At 46.6% G+C, this 15,127-nt stretch overlaps 1 protein-coding gene across 3 annotated transcripts in view; it reads right to left on the reverse strand.

Moving 5' to 3' along the window:
• The window catches only part of lin9 (lin-9 DREAM MuvB core complex component), a 108,802-nt gene that overhangs the window by 24,807 nt on the left and 68,868 nt on the right, over positions 1-15,127 (reverse strand). For all 3 annotated transcript variants that reach the window (XM_052024722.1, XM_052024723.1, XM_052024721.1), the window contains exons 5-10: positions 14,217-14,350; positions 13,995-14,120; positions 12,796-12,953; positions 6,258-6,391; positions 4,657-4,776; positions 1,078-1,179 (exon numbers count right to left, since the gene is read on the reverse strand). In XM_052024722.1, coding sequence (XP_051880682.1) covers positions 1,078-1,179; positions 4,657-4,776; positions 6,258-6,391; positions 12,796-12,953; positions 13,995-14,120; positions 14,217-14,350 — 774 coding nt within the window. The remainder of the gene's footprint in view (positions 1-1,077; positions 1,180-4,656; positions 4,777-6,257; positions 6,392-12,795; positions 12,954-13,994; positions 14,121-14,216; positions 14,351-15,127) is intronic.

Below are 15,127 nucleotides of genomic sequence, written 5' to 3' on the forward strand. Positions count from 1 at the left end.
TAGATTCCAGCATCTGCAGTCCTTTGTTTCTCTAGTATTAACCCCCTCTACCTTTCCTGGTGGTCACCCAACCACCTTAGGTATGACCACCTCACTAAAACTCTTATCTACGATGCTCTCAGCATCCCGGATGATCTTAGGTGCATCTAGCTCCAACTCCCTAACGCGGTCAGCGTGGAGCTGCAGCTGGACACACTTCCGACAGGTGTAGTCCTCAGGGACACTGGAAGTCTCCCTCATCTCCCACATCCTGCAGGATGAGCATACCACTGCCCTGACTGCCATCCTGATGCACCGAGAGTGAAGATTAAAGTTGAGAGACCTTACCTATGCTTTCCTTCTCCTACTCCTGTTCAGCCTCTTCGCCAAAGCCTCAGCACCTTGACCTCAAAGACCACACTTACTGGCCACACCACTGGAGCCTGCCTCCCTTCTATCGCTGCCAAACAAGTTTTAAACACTGCTGGGTCCTCCCCTCTGCTGCTAAGGCCGATGGGTCTCAAAAACAACAGGTTCTTACCTGTAAAACAACTTTTAAATGGTGCTGGCTCCTCCCCTCTGCTGCTGATGGGTCTGAGAAGACAAGTCCTTACCTGCAAAGCAACTTTGAAACACTGCAGGCTCCTCCCCTCTGCTGCTAACCCTTAGTTACGACAAGTTTCATTTGTTGTTACAGGAAGAAATAAGACATCTTATGACCATGAAGGCTGAAGAGTTAAGAACTCAGGTGTAGGGGGAAAAGAAAAAAAAATCGGTTTTGGAATTCTTCACTGGACTGTCTTCTGATCCTGAATGCTGCCCCATGTTTCAAATGGATATACGTTTACAGCAATCAAATTCCTGACATCACTGTATATAATTTATGCATATTTAGATTCTTCAACGGGTCACTGAATTCATTTAATACTGAGAGAGAGCCCATTTCTTGGTTCCATTTGCCAGGCTGGTGACTGCCTGTTTCAGAGTCCTAATCCCCCATATCGGATCATGTCCTTTATTCAACTCCATTCTTAACCACCAATACACTTCATTAATCCATTAACATTAATGCCTGAGGCACAAGGAACACACACTTACCACCTGGATGAGGAATTCTATGGGAAATCCCCCTAGCGTGTCCCCTTCAGTGGCCGACAGTTTGCTTTTCCAAGGCGACTGACCCAAAAGTGGGTCGTGATCCTGCCCGAGGGAAAATTAAACAGGGCAACATTAGCAAGAGGCAAAAATGGCAGCAAACAGGAGAATCATGCAGGATTGACTCTTCGCGAATAAGGTGAATTTTTGAAGACAGCCACGGGTTAGCAAGCATTTCAGAATCTGTAGGTTGTGGGTTTAAACAGCTGGTCCTGAGAGGCAAGCATGTAGCATGTGGTCAATCCATTTAGGGTCAGCAAACACCTTGGATTGTCTGGGAGGCTCCGAGATAGACAAGGAAAGTTCCCAAGGACCATCTCTTCCGGCAACAACTACACTACAGGATACTTTCTGCTGCCACTGAGGACCCTCCGGCTCTCTGATGCCTTCAATTCCTGCTGAGAGCTACAGACCGATGGGAGATAGAGCTGGAGTCTATCGAGGATGGCAACGGGAGGGATCAGAACAATCAGAGCAGAGAGGGGGTGTAGTGCTAGGTCAGAGGAAGGGCTAGTTGGAAGGGCAGAAGGTGGCGCCCTTCTGCGCTGCCTTGTTCTGTAAAGCTCCATAGAATCACGGAAACAGGCCCTTCGGCCCATTTGGTCCATGCTGACCAAGGTGCTCATCTAAGCTAGTCCCATTTTCCCACGTTTGACCCATATCCCTCTAAACCTTTCCTATCCATGTACCCGTCCAAGTGTCTTATTAAAAATGTACCTGCCTCAACCACTTCCTCGGCAGCTCATTCCACAGACCCACCACCCTCTGTATGGAAAAAAATTGCCCCTCAGGTTCCTACTAAGTCTCTCCCCTCTCATCTTAAACCTATGCCCCCTTGTTCTTGATTCCACAACCCTGGTAAAAAGAGTCTGTGCATTCACCCTATCTATGGTCCAGAACTTCGTTCTGCATACTTTACATAACAAATTCTTGATTTGATTTATGCAGTACTGAGCTATTTATTATAATACAATAACAATTAATTGTAAACATGTTTGTTCTTGACAAAGTCAAAAAATAAATCAGTGAATAATTCAACAGAATAATTAATGCTGACCTTGCCTCAAAGGATGGTGATGTAGTTTCAACAGTAAATTTGCAGGGAGAATGGACAGGAAGGGCGACTATCTGGAGATCTTTACTAATGAATCGGCACAGGCACAATGAGTCAAACAGGCATTTCTTTTTTTAAAAACAGAATATCATTCTATGATTCCAAGTCTACACTTCTCGCTGCCTCGATAAAGCAGCCAACATAATCAAAGACCCCACCCACCCTGGACATTCTCTCTTCTCCCCCCTCCCATCAGGCAGAAGATACAAAAGCCTGAAAGCACGTACCACCAGGCTCAAGGACAGCTTCTATCCCACTGTCATAAAACTATTGAACGGTCCCTAGTACGATAAGATGGACTTTTGACCTCACGATCTACCTCGTCATGGCCTTGCACCCTATTGTCTGCCTGCACTGCACTTTCTCTGTAACTGTAACACTTTATTCTGCATTCTGTTATTGCTTTTCCCTTGTTCTACCTCAATGTAACATCTATCATCAAAGATCCCCACCATCTGGGCCGTGCCATCTTCTCACAGCTACCATCGGGCAGGAGGTACAGAAGCCTGAAGTCCCACACCACCAGGTTCAAGAACGGCTACTTCCCTTCAACCAGTCGGTTCTTGAACCAACCAGCAAAACCTTAATCACTAGAGTTTAGCAACACTGTGACCACTTTGATCACTTTGCACTAAAATGGACTTTGTTTTTTGGTTCTAATTGTGTTCTTCCTTGTAAAAATTGTGTTTAATTGAGGTTTTTCTTGTGAATGTTGCTTATATGATGCTATGTGCCTGTGATGTTGCTGCAAGTAAGTTCTTCATTGCACTTACAACAATAAACTCGAATTTTACTTTGATGTATTGAAATGATCTGTATAACTGGCATGCAAAACAAAGTTTTTCACTGTACCTCAGTACATGTGACAATATTAAACCAATTTGCAATAATTTATCCAAAACATGTACCTTAAGCCAATGAAGATGGCCTGCATTTCAACAACTCATTCCTAAACTTGGGTTTTGTGGACAAAACATGATTGGGGAGGGGCTGTTAGTTTGAGACGTAGGAGAAAAATCGCATTCCTTGACACAAAATTCCAACGCTTAACAGTGTGTTGAAAAGCAAGAAAACTTTTGAAAGCTTGACAGGAAAGCAGAGACTCCCAAAAATACCGAACAGCTCAGGAAAAATCTGTGGAAGTCGACCCGAGACAGTGACATTCTTCATGTTTCATTCTGGCTTCACTCTGTGTATAGACCAGCAATAAAGCAGCAGTATAGTGGCACAGCTTTTATTTATTGCCACTGCCTCACAGCTCCAGGGACCTCAGTTCAATCCTGACCTTGGGTGCTGTCTGTGTGGAGTTTGCACGTTTTCTCTGCCTGCCTGCTATGTTCCTCCCACATCCCAAAGATGTGCTTGGTAGGTTAAGTGGCCACAGTAAAATACTCAGTACAGATTACTGCATGCAGTTCTGGTTGCCCCATTACAGGAGGGATGTGGAGGCTTCGGAGAGGATGCAGAAGAGGTTTACCAGGATGCTGCCTGGATTAGAGGACATGTGCTATAAGGAGAGGTTGGACAAACTTGGGTTATTTTCCCTGGAGCATCGGAGCCTGAGGGGAGATCCGATAGGGAGGTTTAGATAGGGTAGACAGAACCTTTTTCCCAGGGTAGAAATGTTGAATACTAGACGCAATGGCTTTAAGGCGAGAGGGGGAAAGTTTAAAGGAGATGTCCGGGGCAAGTTGTTGTTTCTTTTAAAATGCAGAGAGTGGTAGGTGGCTGGAACACACTGCCAGAGGTGGTGGTGGTGAAAGCAGATATGATAGGGGCATTTAAGAGGCTTTTAGATAGATACATGAACAGGCAGGGAACAGAGGGATATGGATCACGTGCAGGTGGATGAGATTAGTTTAATTTGGCATCATAAGATATCTTTATTAGTCACATGTACATAGAAACACACAGTGAAATGCATCTTTTGTGTAGAGTGTTCTGGGGGGCAGCCCGCAAATGTCGCCACGCTTCCGGCGCCAACAATAGCATGCCCACAACTTCCTAACCCGTACGTCTTTGGAATGCGGGAGGAAACCGGAGCACCCGAAGGAAACCCAGACAGACACAGGGAGAACGTACAGACTCCTTACAGACAGCGGGCGGAATTGAACCTGGGTCGCTGGCGCTGTAATAGCGTTACACTAACCGCTACACTACCATGCCTGCTCAGTTTGGCACAAACACAGTGGGCCAAAGGGCCTGTTCCTGTGCTGTACTGTTCTATAAGTGGCAAAAAGAAAAATGAAAGGGGAGTTAATGGATGTGCGTGAGACAGAGCGAGTTGCTGGGGCACGGGGAAATAAGAGGACTAGGACCGGTGGGATTGTTTTCTGGGAGCTGGCACGGACCTGGTCGAACGGCTTTGTGTAGTAAGTAATAACACCGAAGCAAGAGCACCAACATACTGTGATGGGCGACTGCCCGCTGGTCGTGTATGGCAGCCGTGGTGGTGTCAGGTAGTATCTGGAGGGCCGCTGCTTCTGTGCGAAGGCAGTGATAGGCATGGTTTCGTGCGTCTCGTTACTCTGAAAGTTTGAAAATAAGGTTCAGAGATTTAAGTTTAGGATCTTAATGTTGACCTTCTTTACTAAATGCAATCATAGCGCAACAATGCTGGATCCTGCACTGGGAAAGCAAACTTAAACCCTGACGTGGTGAATTGTGTGATTAAATACAATCAAAAATATTAATTTACAGCATAAGACTCTTTCCCAACATGCATGAAGGAGGCAATGGAGACTGCACTGAACCGCTGCAGCCTTCTGGTGAGGGTGCCCCACACTGCCATTGGGGAGGGAGTTCCAGGATTTAGATCCAATCAGTGGTGCAGCTTGGAGGGGAACCTGCAGGTGGCGGTGCGCTGCACGTGAAACATTCACAGTGGTTAGCATTAAACGGGCTGAATCATGCTGCTCGCCTGCCAGCCGTTCCTCAGGGAATCACCAGCTCGCAGCAATGTGCGGGTCGGCTCATTCCCGACTTTCAGTGCGGGAGCCGGGAATAAGTTGGAGGTCAGATGCCGTGACGCCCTGCTCTGCGGCTGGAGTTGGCACCGACGGGCTGAGCAGAGGTTGAGACGCCCTTCTCGTCAAACCCTTCGGCTTCACGGCGGTGGTGGCTGGCACCTGTGGCTCAGCTGCATTCATCCAAAGAGGGTCCCAGAGCCTGACTGAGAGGGCAAACCATCTGCTTTTGTTTCTTTAAACTAAAACAGTAAAATAATTTCTATTACTTAAATAAAATTTTAAATATATTAATAGTTTATAAATAAAAAAGATTTAAAGCCTTTGAAATTGTGCTTTTAAAACAACTCTGATTATTAGAAGCAACTCTGATTATTAGAAGCATTTGTATGTCATTCAAAGGCTTTAAATCTTTTTTATAAACTATTAATATATTTAAAAATTGATAGGCTGGTGCTCTTAAAGGACTCTGAATAACATACAAATGCTTTTAATAATCGGAGTTGTTTTAAAAGCACAATTTCAGAGTCCTTTAAGAGCACCAACCTATCAAGGCAGTTCCAGAATCTAACGCCCGAGGCCTAGTCGCTACTCACGGACTGATCTGCCTCATTGTTGGGCAGGGGAGGGGGAATGGTGATGGGGGGGGGGGGTGAGTCAAAACTGGTGGAGGTTTGAACAAGTGGGGCTGGTAAAAAAAATTAAACGTGGCCATGGGAATAGCTTGAGCAGCAGGAGCCAATGAGAAGGCGGGGGAGTGGGGCTAAATGGGAGAATGGATCAGCTCATGATAGAATGGCGGAGCAGACTCGATGGGCCGAATGGCCGACTTCTGTTCCTTTGCCTTATGGTCTTATTGAACTGGACCAGTTTTCTGTTCACCATTACTGATTCTAGATTTATTTCCAGATTACTTAGTTAACCAAAGTTAAAGCGCTCCATCTGCTTTCATGGGACTCATATTCACATCTGCAGATCAACCTCTGGATTCTAGCTCCGTGATTTCGCACAAGAAAAAGCTGATCCGGCAATTATCGACTTACAAGAACCTCATAGTCCGGCACGGTGTGCGTTCCCAGTCCCGTCCGGTCAAACGTGACTCGGTACGTTGCATTAATAGTGTCGACTGCGTCTATCTGTCCCGTAAAGAGGCCGTCATGAACACCTCGAAGTCGTGCTTGAGGGCAGGAAGGAGAAAATATCACAACTTGAATGAGAGTCCACTACCAAGTGAAGGTTTTATTTTAGTCCCACCAACCTGATACCTACTTTAGCCCATGGTTTACTCAGCATTTCAGTCCAACACAATGATCTGGTACTTAGTGCACACAATATCCCTAGTTTAGAGACCCATACCTTTCACCTTTAACTTTGGGGTAGTAATGGAAGCGGATCCATTGACATCTGCAACATTACAGTGCACCAACAATAGCAACTTCAGGCCCGGTAAATGCTGAAATCCAGAAGGTGAGACCAGTGTCGCAGTGAATTAAATAACTGGGGCTGCGAACGAGGTTTTAAACTGATCAATTTTGGTGGGATGGGGGAAGGAGAAGGGGAAGTATAAGAGGAAGGGCAATGCAATGCTGGAGGTAAGAACGACGGGTAACGATAACCAGACTGCCGCAGGTATACTTCCAATTAGAATCAGAGCAGGATTAAGGGCACAGGCGACCCCTTCGTTACTGCCATTCGGGTTACAGAAACTCACCCTATGGAATTCACAAATCACTACTCAAAAATCTGAGCTGTGGAATAAAATTTGCTCTTGCAGAATGTAAATTTAAATTTTTTTTTAATTTAACATGAGGAGAAAGTAAATAAATAAACACAAAATGCGAAAGAAACAAATGTCCATTTTTGTTTTTCAATCCATTTTTGATGCACATGCAGATAACATGGCGGGATTTTATTTAAGTGCGGTTGGTTCATTTTGCTGTCTTATGTTCCTACCTTACCCATACTTGATACATGCTTTACAGGTGTCTCCATTCAAACTGAAGGCTGGAAGGTGATAAAGTGGAGACACAAGACGCAACTACATAGAATAGCACAGCACAGGAACAGGCCCTTCACCCCACCATGATGCCAATTTAAACTAATCCCATCTACCTGCACATGGTCCCTATTCCCTACCTGTTCATGCGTCTCTCTCTTACACATCACCATCATATCTGCTTCTACCGCCTCCACTCACAGCCCATTCCAGGCACCCACCACTCCTTGTGTAAAAAAAAATTATCTTGCAAACCTCCTATAAGCTTTCCCCCTCTCATCTTAAAGCTATGCCTTCTAATATTTGACATTTCCACCCCAGGAAAAGACTCTATTTACCCTATCTCTGCCACTCAAAACGTTGTATACTTCTCTCCATCACCTCTCAGCCTCTGATGTTCCAGAGAAAACAATCCGAGTTGTCCAACCTCTCCTTATACCTAAACAAAAACTCTAATCCGGGCAACATCCCGGTGAACCTATTCTGCACCCTCTACAAAGCCTCCACATCCTTCCAATAATGTGCTGACCAAAACTTCACATAATAGTCCATATGTGGCCTAACCAAAGTAAATTAGTTTATTATTGTCACATGTACCGAGGTACAGTGAAAAACTTTGTTTTGCATGCCACCCATACAGATCATTTCATCACATCGTTACATCGAGATAGCACCAAGAAGAACAATAACAGAATGCAGAATAAAGAGATACAGTTGCAGAGAAAATGCAGTGCAGGCAGACAATAAGGTGCAAGGCCACGAGTCTGTCTTATCGTACTAGGGGACCATTCAATAGTCTTATAACAGCGGGATAGAAGCCGTCCTTGAGCCTGGTGGTACATGCTTTCAAGTTTTATACAGCTGCACCATAACTCCCTGACTTTTATACTTAACACCCCAGCCGATGAAGGCAAGTACGCCACCCACCTTTCTTTATCACCCTATCCACTTGTGTTGCCACTTTCAGACAGCTATGGACTTCCATCCCAAGGTCCCTCTGTACATCAATGCTCCTTAGGGTCCTGCCATTTACTGTATCCTTTCCTCTTGCGTTTGACCTACCAAAATGCTTCATCTGCCACTTGTCCGGATTAAACTTCATCTGCCACTTGTCTGCCCAAATTCCCACTGATCTACATCCAGCTGTATGCTCTGACAACCTTCCTCACTATCCACAACTATGGGATGAATACACACTCAGATGAAAATGTTTGTAATAATATCCAATATATATTACAAAGAGGTCCCAGCACTGATCCTTGTGGAACATCACTAGTCACAAACCTCCAGCCAGAAAATCACCCCTAAACCACTACCCTCTGTCTTCTATGGACCAAGCCAATTTTGGATCCAATTTACCAACTCAGCGTGGATCCCATGTGACTTTATCTCCTGGACCAGCCTACCAGGAGTCCATATAGACAACATTCACTGCCCTACCCTCATCAATCGCCTTTGTCACTTTCTCAATAACATCTATAGTTTTTGTTTTGATGTCCACACATTGTTGGGAGATGCATATAGGGCTCTAAGTTGTGCTAATGCAAAGCACTGTGCAAATCAGAGGTGCATATTATAAGAGTAGTAGGATTATAATGTAATCACGAAGGACCTTAAAACAACATAGATGGGGCAAACTATAGGGCAGTAATCGTGAAGAGGAGGAATTCATAAAAAGTGTATAAGAGAAAGCTTTCAAGATCTGCATACTGAGGAACCAATATCGGAACAGGCCACTTTAGATGTTGTATTGTTTAAGGAGAAAGGGTTAATTGAGGATCTAGTTGTTAAGGGGCCTTTAGGGAACAGTGATCATAATATGGTAAAACATTGCTGTGGTGAGTAGCACGACTACGGGAGTGGGAAGTCTCATTGCCGTGGTAGGTACCGTGAGAACGAGAGCGGGAAGCAGTTTGAAAAGGTAGGCCCGTTGCTGTTGTTGCTGCGGTGAGTAGATAGGCCTGTTGATTAGCTAGTTGGATAATTAGGCAGAAGCTGCCAATAAAAAGAAGTCAGGGTCAAGCAGAGCTGCCGTTGTTGGAGTGGGCCAGTGAGGCTTCGGCGTGAAGAGGCAGAGTAGGTGAGCCGAGGCTTCCGGTAGGTTCTCTTTCTTTCTTTATTTTCTTTGTATAGAGAGTGGAAATGGCAGTCGGGGCAGCAGTCTGTTCCTCCTGTGGGATGTGGGAAGTCCAGTGTCCCTGATGACCACACCTGCAGGAAGCTCCTTACAGACCGTGTTAGGGAGCTGGAGCTGCAGCTGGATGAACTCCTGATCATTCGGGAAACTGAGGAGGTGATAGGAGTTAGCAGGAGGCAGTTACATCTAGGGTGCGGATGTAGGTAGTTGGGTGACTGTTTGGAGAGCGAAAAGGAATAGGGAGTCAGTACAGGATACCCTGGTGACCGTTTCCCTGGATAACGTATATTGTTTTGGATGCTGTTGGGGGGGGATGAATCACCAGTGGAGAGCCACAGCAGCCGGGTGTCTGGCGCGGAGTCTGGCTCTGTGGCTCAGAAAGGAAGGGGGGGGGCGTGGGGGGAGAGGAGTGCAATAGTGATAGGGGATTCGTTGGTTAGGGGAACAGAGAGGAGATTCTGTGGACAAGTACGAGACTCCAGGGTGGTATGTTGCCTCCCAGGTGCCAGGGTCAGGGACATCTCAGATCAGGTGCACAGCATTCTTCACGGGGGAGGGTGAGCAGCCAGAAGTCGTGGTGCACATTGGTACCAATGACATAGGTAAGATAAGGGATGAGGTCCTGAAGAGCAAATATTGGGAGTTAGGAAGGAAACTAAAAAGCAGGACCTCAAGGGTAGTAATCTCTGGATTGCTGCCTGTGCCACGCGCCAGGGAGGGAAAGAATAGGAAGATACTGCAGACTAACGAGTGGCTGAAGAGTTGGTGCAGGGGACAGGGTTCAGATCTGTGGATCATTGGGATCTCTTCTGGGGTATGTATGACCTGTACAACAGGGACGGGTTACACCTGAACTGGAGAGGGACCAATGTCCTTACGGGCAGGTTTGCTGGAGCTGTTGGGGAGGGTTTAAACTGGGTTGGCAGGGGGATGGGAACCAGAGTGCGAGATTAGATGATGTAGAAGTAGATGCAATGTGTACAGAGGTGAGGAAGGATAGGCAGGGGACGGAGCATAAATGCAATCAGATGGGTTGAAATGTGTTTATCTTAATGCAAGAAGTGTTAAGAATAAGGGTGATGAACTTGGAGCATGACTCAGTACATGGAACTACGATGTGGCCATTACAGAGACTTGGCTGTCGCAAGGGCAGGAGTGGCTGCTTGAGGTTCCGGAGTTTAGATGTTTCAAAAGGGACAGGGAGGGAAGTAGGAGTGGAGGGGGGTGGCCTTGCTAATCAGGGATAGTATCACATGTGTAGGAAGGGAGGACATCATAGAGGGATCGTCTATTGAGTCAGTGTGGGTGGAAGTCAGAAACAGGAAGGGAGCGATCACTCTATTGCGAGTATTCTATGGGCCCCCAAGAGCCAGCGGGACACTGGGGAGCAGATAAGTCGGCAGATTTTGGAAAGGTGCAAAAATAACAGGGTTGTCGTCATGGGGGACTTCAACTTTCCTAATATTGATTGGCACCTCCTTGGTGCAAAAGGTTTAGATGGGGCAGAATTTGTTAGGTGCGTACAGTAAGGATTCCTGACACAATTTGTAGACAGGCCAACTAGGGAGAGGCCATGCTGGATCTGGTACTTGACAATGAACCTGGTCAGGTGACAGACCTCTCAGTGGGCGAGCATTTTGGGGATAGTGACCATAACTACCTGACCTTTAGCAGAATCATGGACAAGGATAGGAACAGACATTATGGGAAAGTATTTAATTGGGGTAGGGCAAATTGCGATGGTATTAGGCAGGAACTTGGGAGCGTAAATTGGAAACAGACGTTCTCTGGTAAATGTGATGGTTATTTAGGGACCACTTACATGGGGTTCTAGATAGGTTTGTAACACTGAGACAGGGAAAGGATGGTAGGTTGAAGGAACCCTGGTTAACAAGAGGAGGAAGGTTTAGTCAAGAGGAAAATGAAGCAAAAATCAGACAGGGTTCTTGAGAGTTATGAGGTAGCCAGGAAGGAGCTTAAGAAGGGACTTAGGGGAGCTAGAAGGGGCGATGAGAAGGCCTTGGCAAGTAGAGTTGAGGAAAACCCTGAGGCATTCTACACATATGTGAGGAACAAGAGGATGACTAGGGTGAGAGTAGGACCACTCAGGGATAAGGGGGGGAAAAGTGTGTCTGGAGGCAAAGGAGGTAGGGGAAGTCCTGAATGAACATTTTGCTTCAGTGCTCACCAGGGAGAGGGACTTAGACGAATGCGAGGTTAGCATAGAACAGGCAATTGTGTTGGAGCATGTCGAGGTTAAGAAAGAAGCAGCGTTGGAGCTACTAAAAGGCATTAGGATAGATAAGTCCCCGGGGTCGGATAGGATATACCCCAGGTTACTATGGGAAGTGAGGAAAGAGATTGCTGGAGCGTTAACAATGATCTTTGAGTCCTCCCTGGCCACAGGAGTGGTAGCGGAGGATTGGAGGATGGCAAACGTTGTTCCATTGATCGGGAAAGGTAAAATGGATAATCCTGGGAATTATAGACCAGTGAGTCTAACATCAGTGGTGGGCAAGCTATTGGAGAGGATTCTTAGGGACAAGATTTATGAGCATTCGGAGAAGCAAAGTCTTATTAGGGATAGTCAACATGGCTTTGTGAAGGGCAGGTCGTGCCTCACGAGCCTAACAGAGTTTTTCGAGGAAGTGACAAGACAAATTGATGAAGGTAGCGCGGTGGATATGGTATATATGGATTTTAGCAAGGCATCTGACAAGGTTCCCCATGGTAGGTTCATCCAGAAAGTCATGAGGTATGGGATCCATGGAAAATTGGCTGTCTGGATTCGAAATTGGCTTGCCCAGAGATTGTAACACGGTTGAATTTTACACTGAGTCTGAGGGATAGAAGGATGAGTCCAAGACTAGTATTATAGGGGGGCAGGGAAGTCAGTCATACAGCACAGAATGAGGCCCTTCAGCCCAGTGTGTCCATGCTGAACATCAAGGGACCATCTATACCAATCCCATTTACCAGCACTTGGTCCGTAGCCTTCTATGCCTTGGCTATTCAAGTGCTCGTCCAGATATTTTGAGAGAGTTGTGACAGTCTCTGCCTCCACCACCCCCTCAGGCAGGGTGTTCCAGATTCCAACTACCCTCTGAAGGGTAAGAGATCCCTTCTAAATCTCTTACCCTGTATCCTAAACTTACATTCTCTACTTTTGGGCACCTCTGCTATGGGGAAATGTTTCCTATTCTCTCTCCTACCTAAGCCCTATAATTTTGCACACTTCCACAGGCCTCCTCCGGCCCAAGGAAAACAAACCCAGCCTATCCAGTCTCCCCTCACAAGTGAAACACTCCATCCAAAGCAACATCCTGGGGAATGGAAAAGCAGGGATAAACATTAGTATACGTGTTCACAACGCCATAGTTGCTAAAGCTTTCTGGCTCTGATGAACTAATTTTGCAAATGGAGCATTAGTCTCTTGGAATGGACTTACCTGTAACTTTTGTCCCTATAACTAGTGGCAAGGGGATTTCATCTGGGAGGTCTTTGTACTGGGACAGCTCTGTCACTTTCCTCTGCTGCAGGAGTCTGATCTTCTGTCGTTTGTGTTGCAAGGCAGACCGCTCTTCCGCAAAGAAAGCTGCCGAACAGCTGCAGCACAGGAGAAAGTGTTACGACCGCGCAGACAGCGTGCCTCCGACTCACTGGCAGTAGTCGCCAAGGTACTGAATGCACCAGGACGTGACCAAGTGTGGGACGTCAGGACCATATAGCTTTCATTTCTACAGTACACTGGTTTGTCTTCCAGTAACCAGGGCATTGCTCTGCCACACAGTGCCAAGGGGATCTTAGTCCATTGTGAATGAGTAGCTCAGTGGTGAACAAGTGTCCGGCTTGCATCTATTTTACACCTTTCCACCTCCATCACTTATATGTATGTAGTATCTGGTGTATCGTTGCTCCCCCACCACTTTTCACTCACATTTTTACTGTTGTGAGTCTCTGCAAGTGCAGACGGATTAAGGCAGTGACTTTTATTCAGAGTGGCGCAGAGGGGCTGCTGGAGGTATTGCTGGCAGCTTGTCGGGACGGGGCTGAGGGTGGAGCATCCTGGGCTGATGCTCTCCCACGGAGGGTGCAGGCACGCTGGGTGCTTCTGGGTCGCTCTGGCAAAGCTGCAGAAATGACCGCCCCTCTGCTTCCAACAGAGCTGCCTCAGCACAAGCTGACAGGCAAATAGAGTGTTGATGAATCTACACAGAAGCAATGGCAAACCATGCCATCGTATGCTTCCTGCTCCTAGATGGGTCTGCAGCACTTGCCCCATGCTTGTGGTGGAATATTTTGACTTTGATTCCAATTAAGTCAAGCACAGCCAATGACCACAGCAAATCAGATCCATCATTTTATCGTCCCTGTGACTTGAATGATGTAGCAGGACTTAATTTATTAGCCTATGAATTAGGTGGCTCTGACAGGCACAAACTTTACACCACGTGACTGTGGCGGCCAGTTGGCCAGCCAAGGAATGAGGTTATCCAGTCACCCTCTTGGTGTTTTCGATAAACCAGCTGCCTTCCTTTACCCCTGACAACCGCCCAAAGATCAGATCCAATTTCGACCCTATGCCTTAACCTTCCTAATGACTGCAAGCACTCCACTCACATCTCTGCCTCCCTCCCCAGCACTTACCGCCTCGGTTTCCCCATTAGCCTCCTGATCTTCCCCCACTCCACTCTGGTCAGCTTCCGGGTTTTTAGATTTGGGAAGGACTCTTTCAGGCATACACAGAAATCATTATCCCCCTCGAACAGCGGCCTAGGAAACGGGACAGAGCGGGATTTACACACACGCGCGAAAGGCAAGAAAACCCAGAGCGTGCGGACCCAGTTAAGAGAGTCAGAAATAGCCTACTTGTCGATGTTTGAGTAAAACCACTCGTAGATGCACCACTTGTGCGCCTTAGGCAGCTTCAGCAGATTCCGTAGACGCAAGCCAATCTTCTGGGCTGCCTTTTTGTCGGGCGTTGCCAAGGCTGCTGAAAATTTCTGTTGAGAGAGATTATGGTCAATTGAGAATGGTGAAAGAGGCCAAGAGTTCTAGCTTGCATAATACCCAGTCAGCTTGGGTCTGACCCCCAACACAGTCTGAGTCTGAGCCCAGCCAATGGACACTCCAGCCAGCCAGGGAGTTGCAAGTTGTCACTGACATCTGGACTGCCAAGTGTCCCTCTGTTTGGCACCAAGGTTCCTTATACAAGGAACAGTGATGTTAAAGTAGCTAAGGAATGTCTTCAAGAGCGAACAGCCAACCACAGAAAGAGTACTGTGGGGTGTTATTGTGGAGGGAGCGAGGTGGACCTTCAGGGCAAACAACGGGCAGGAATGAACAACATACCTAAACATGAAAAAAAAACTTCCAAAAATCAAAATCCAAATGTCTGTTAAATAAGCCAAGTCTTTTGGGCTCAATGCCTCTTCTCTTGCCTGTGTTGGCCACAGTGTGCACAGAGCTTTGTACTATCGCTCTTTAAATGTCTGCGGTCAGTGTGAACTAGTGTTCCCTGTGGTTTAATTGGCGTTTAGCAATGTTCTACACTGTACGAAGTCCCTTGTTTCAGCACCCTTCAAAGTTGATAGGACCTGAACAGGTGCCTTCAGCCTCTGGTACTGAAGATGAGATTGAGGTTCCTCCCAGGACTATTTGTAGGGTGCAGTACTATATGTTGGTAAGAGCTGTTCACTCGGGTGGGAAAATCAAAGTTTCTACCAGGACTTTTACAAGGCCCCATCCTTTGGTAAGAACAGGCAGCACTCAAAATTTGA

The sequence above is a fragment of the Pristis pectinata genome, chromosome 10 (genome assembly GCF_009764475.1).
Source record: "Pristis pectinata isolate sPriPec2 chromosome 10, sPriPec2.1.pri, whole genome shotgun sequence".
Lineage (NCBI taxonomy): Eukaryota > Metazoa > Chordata > Chondrichthyes > Rhinopristiformes > Pristidae > Pristis > Pristis pectinata.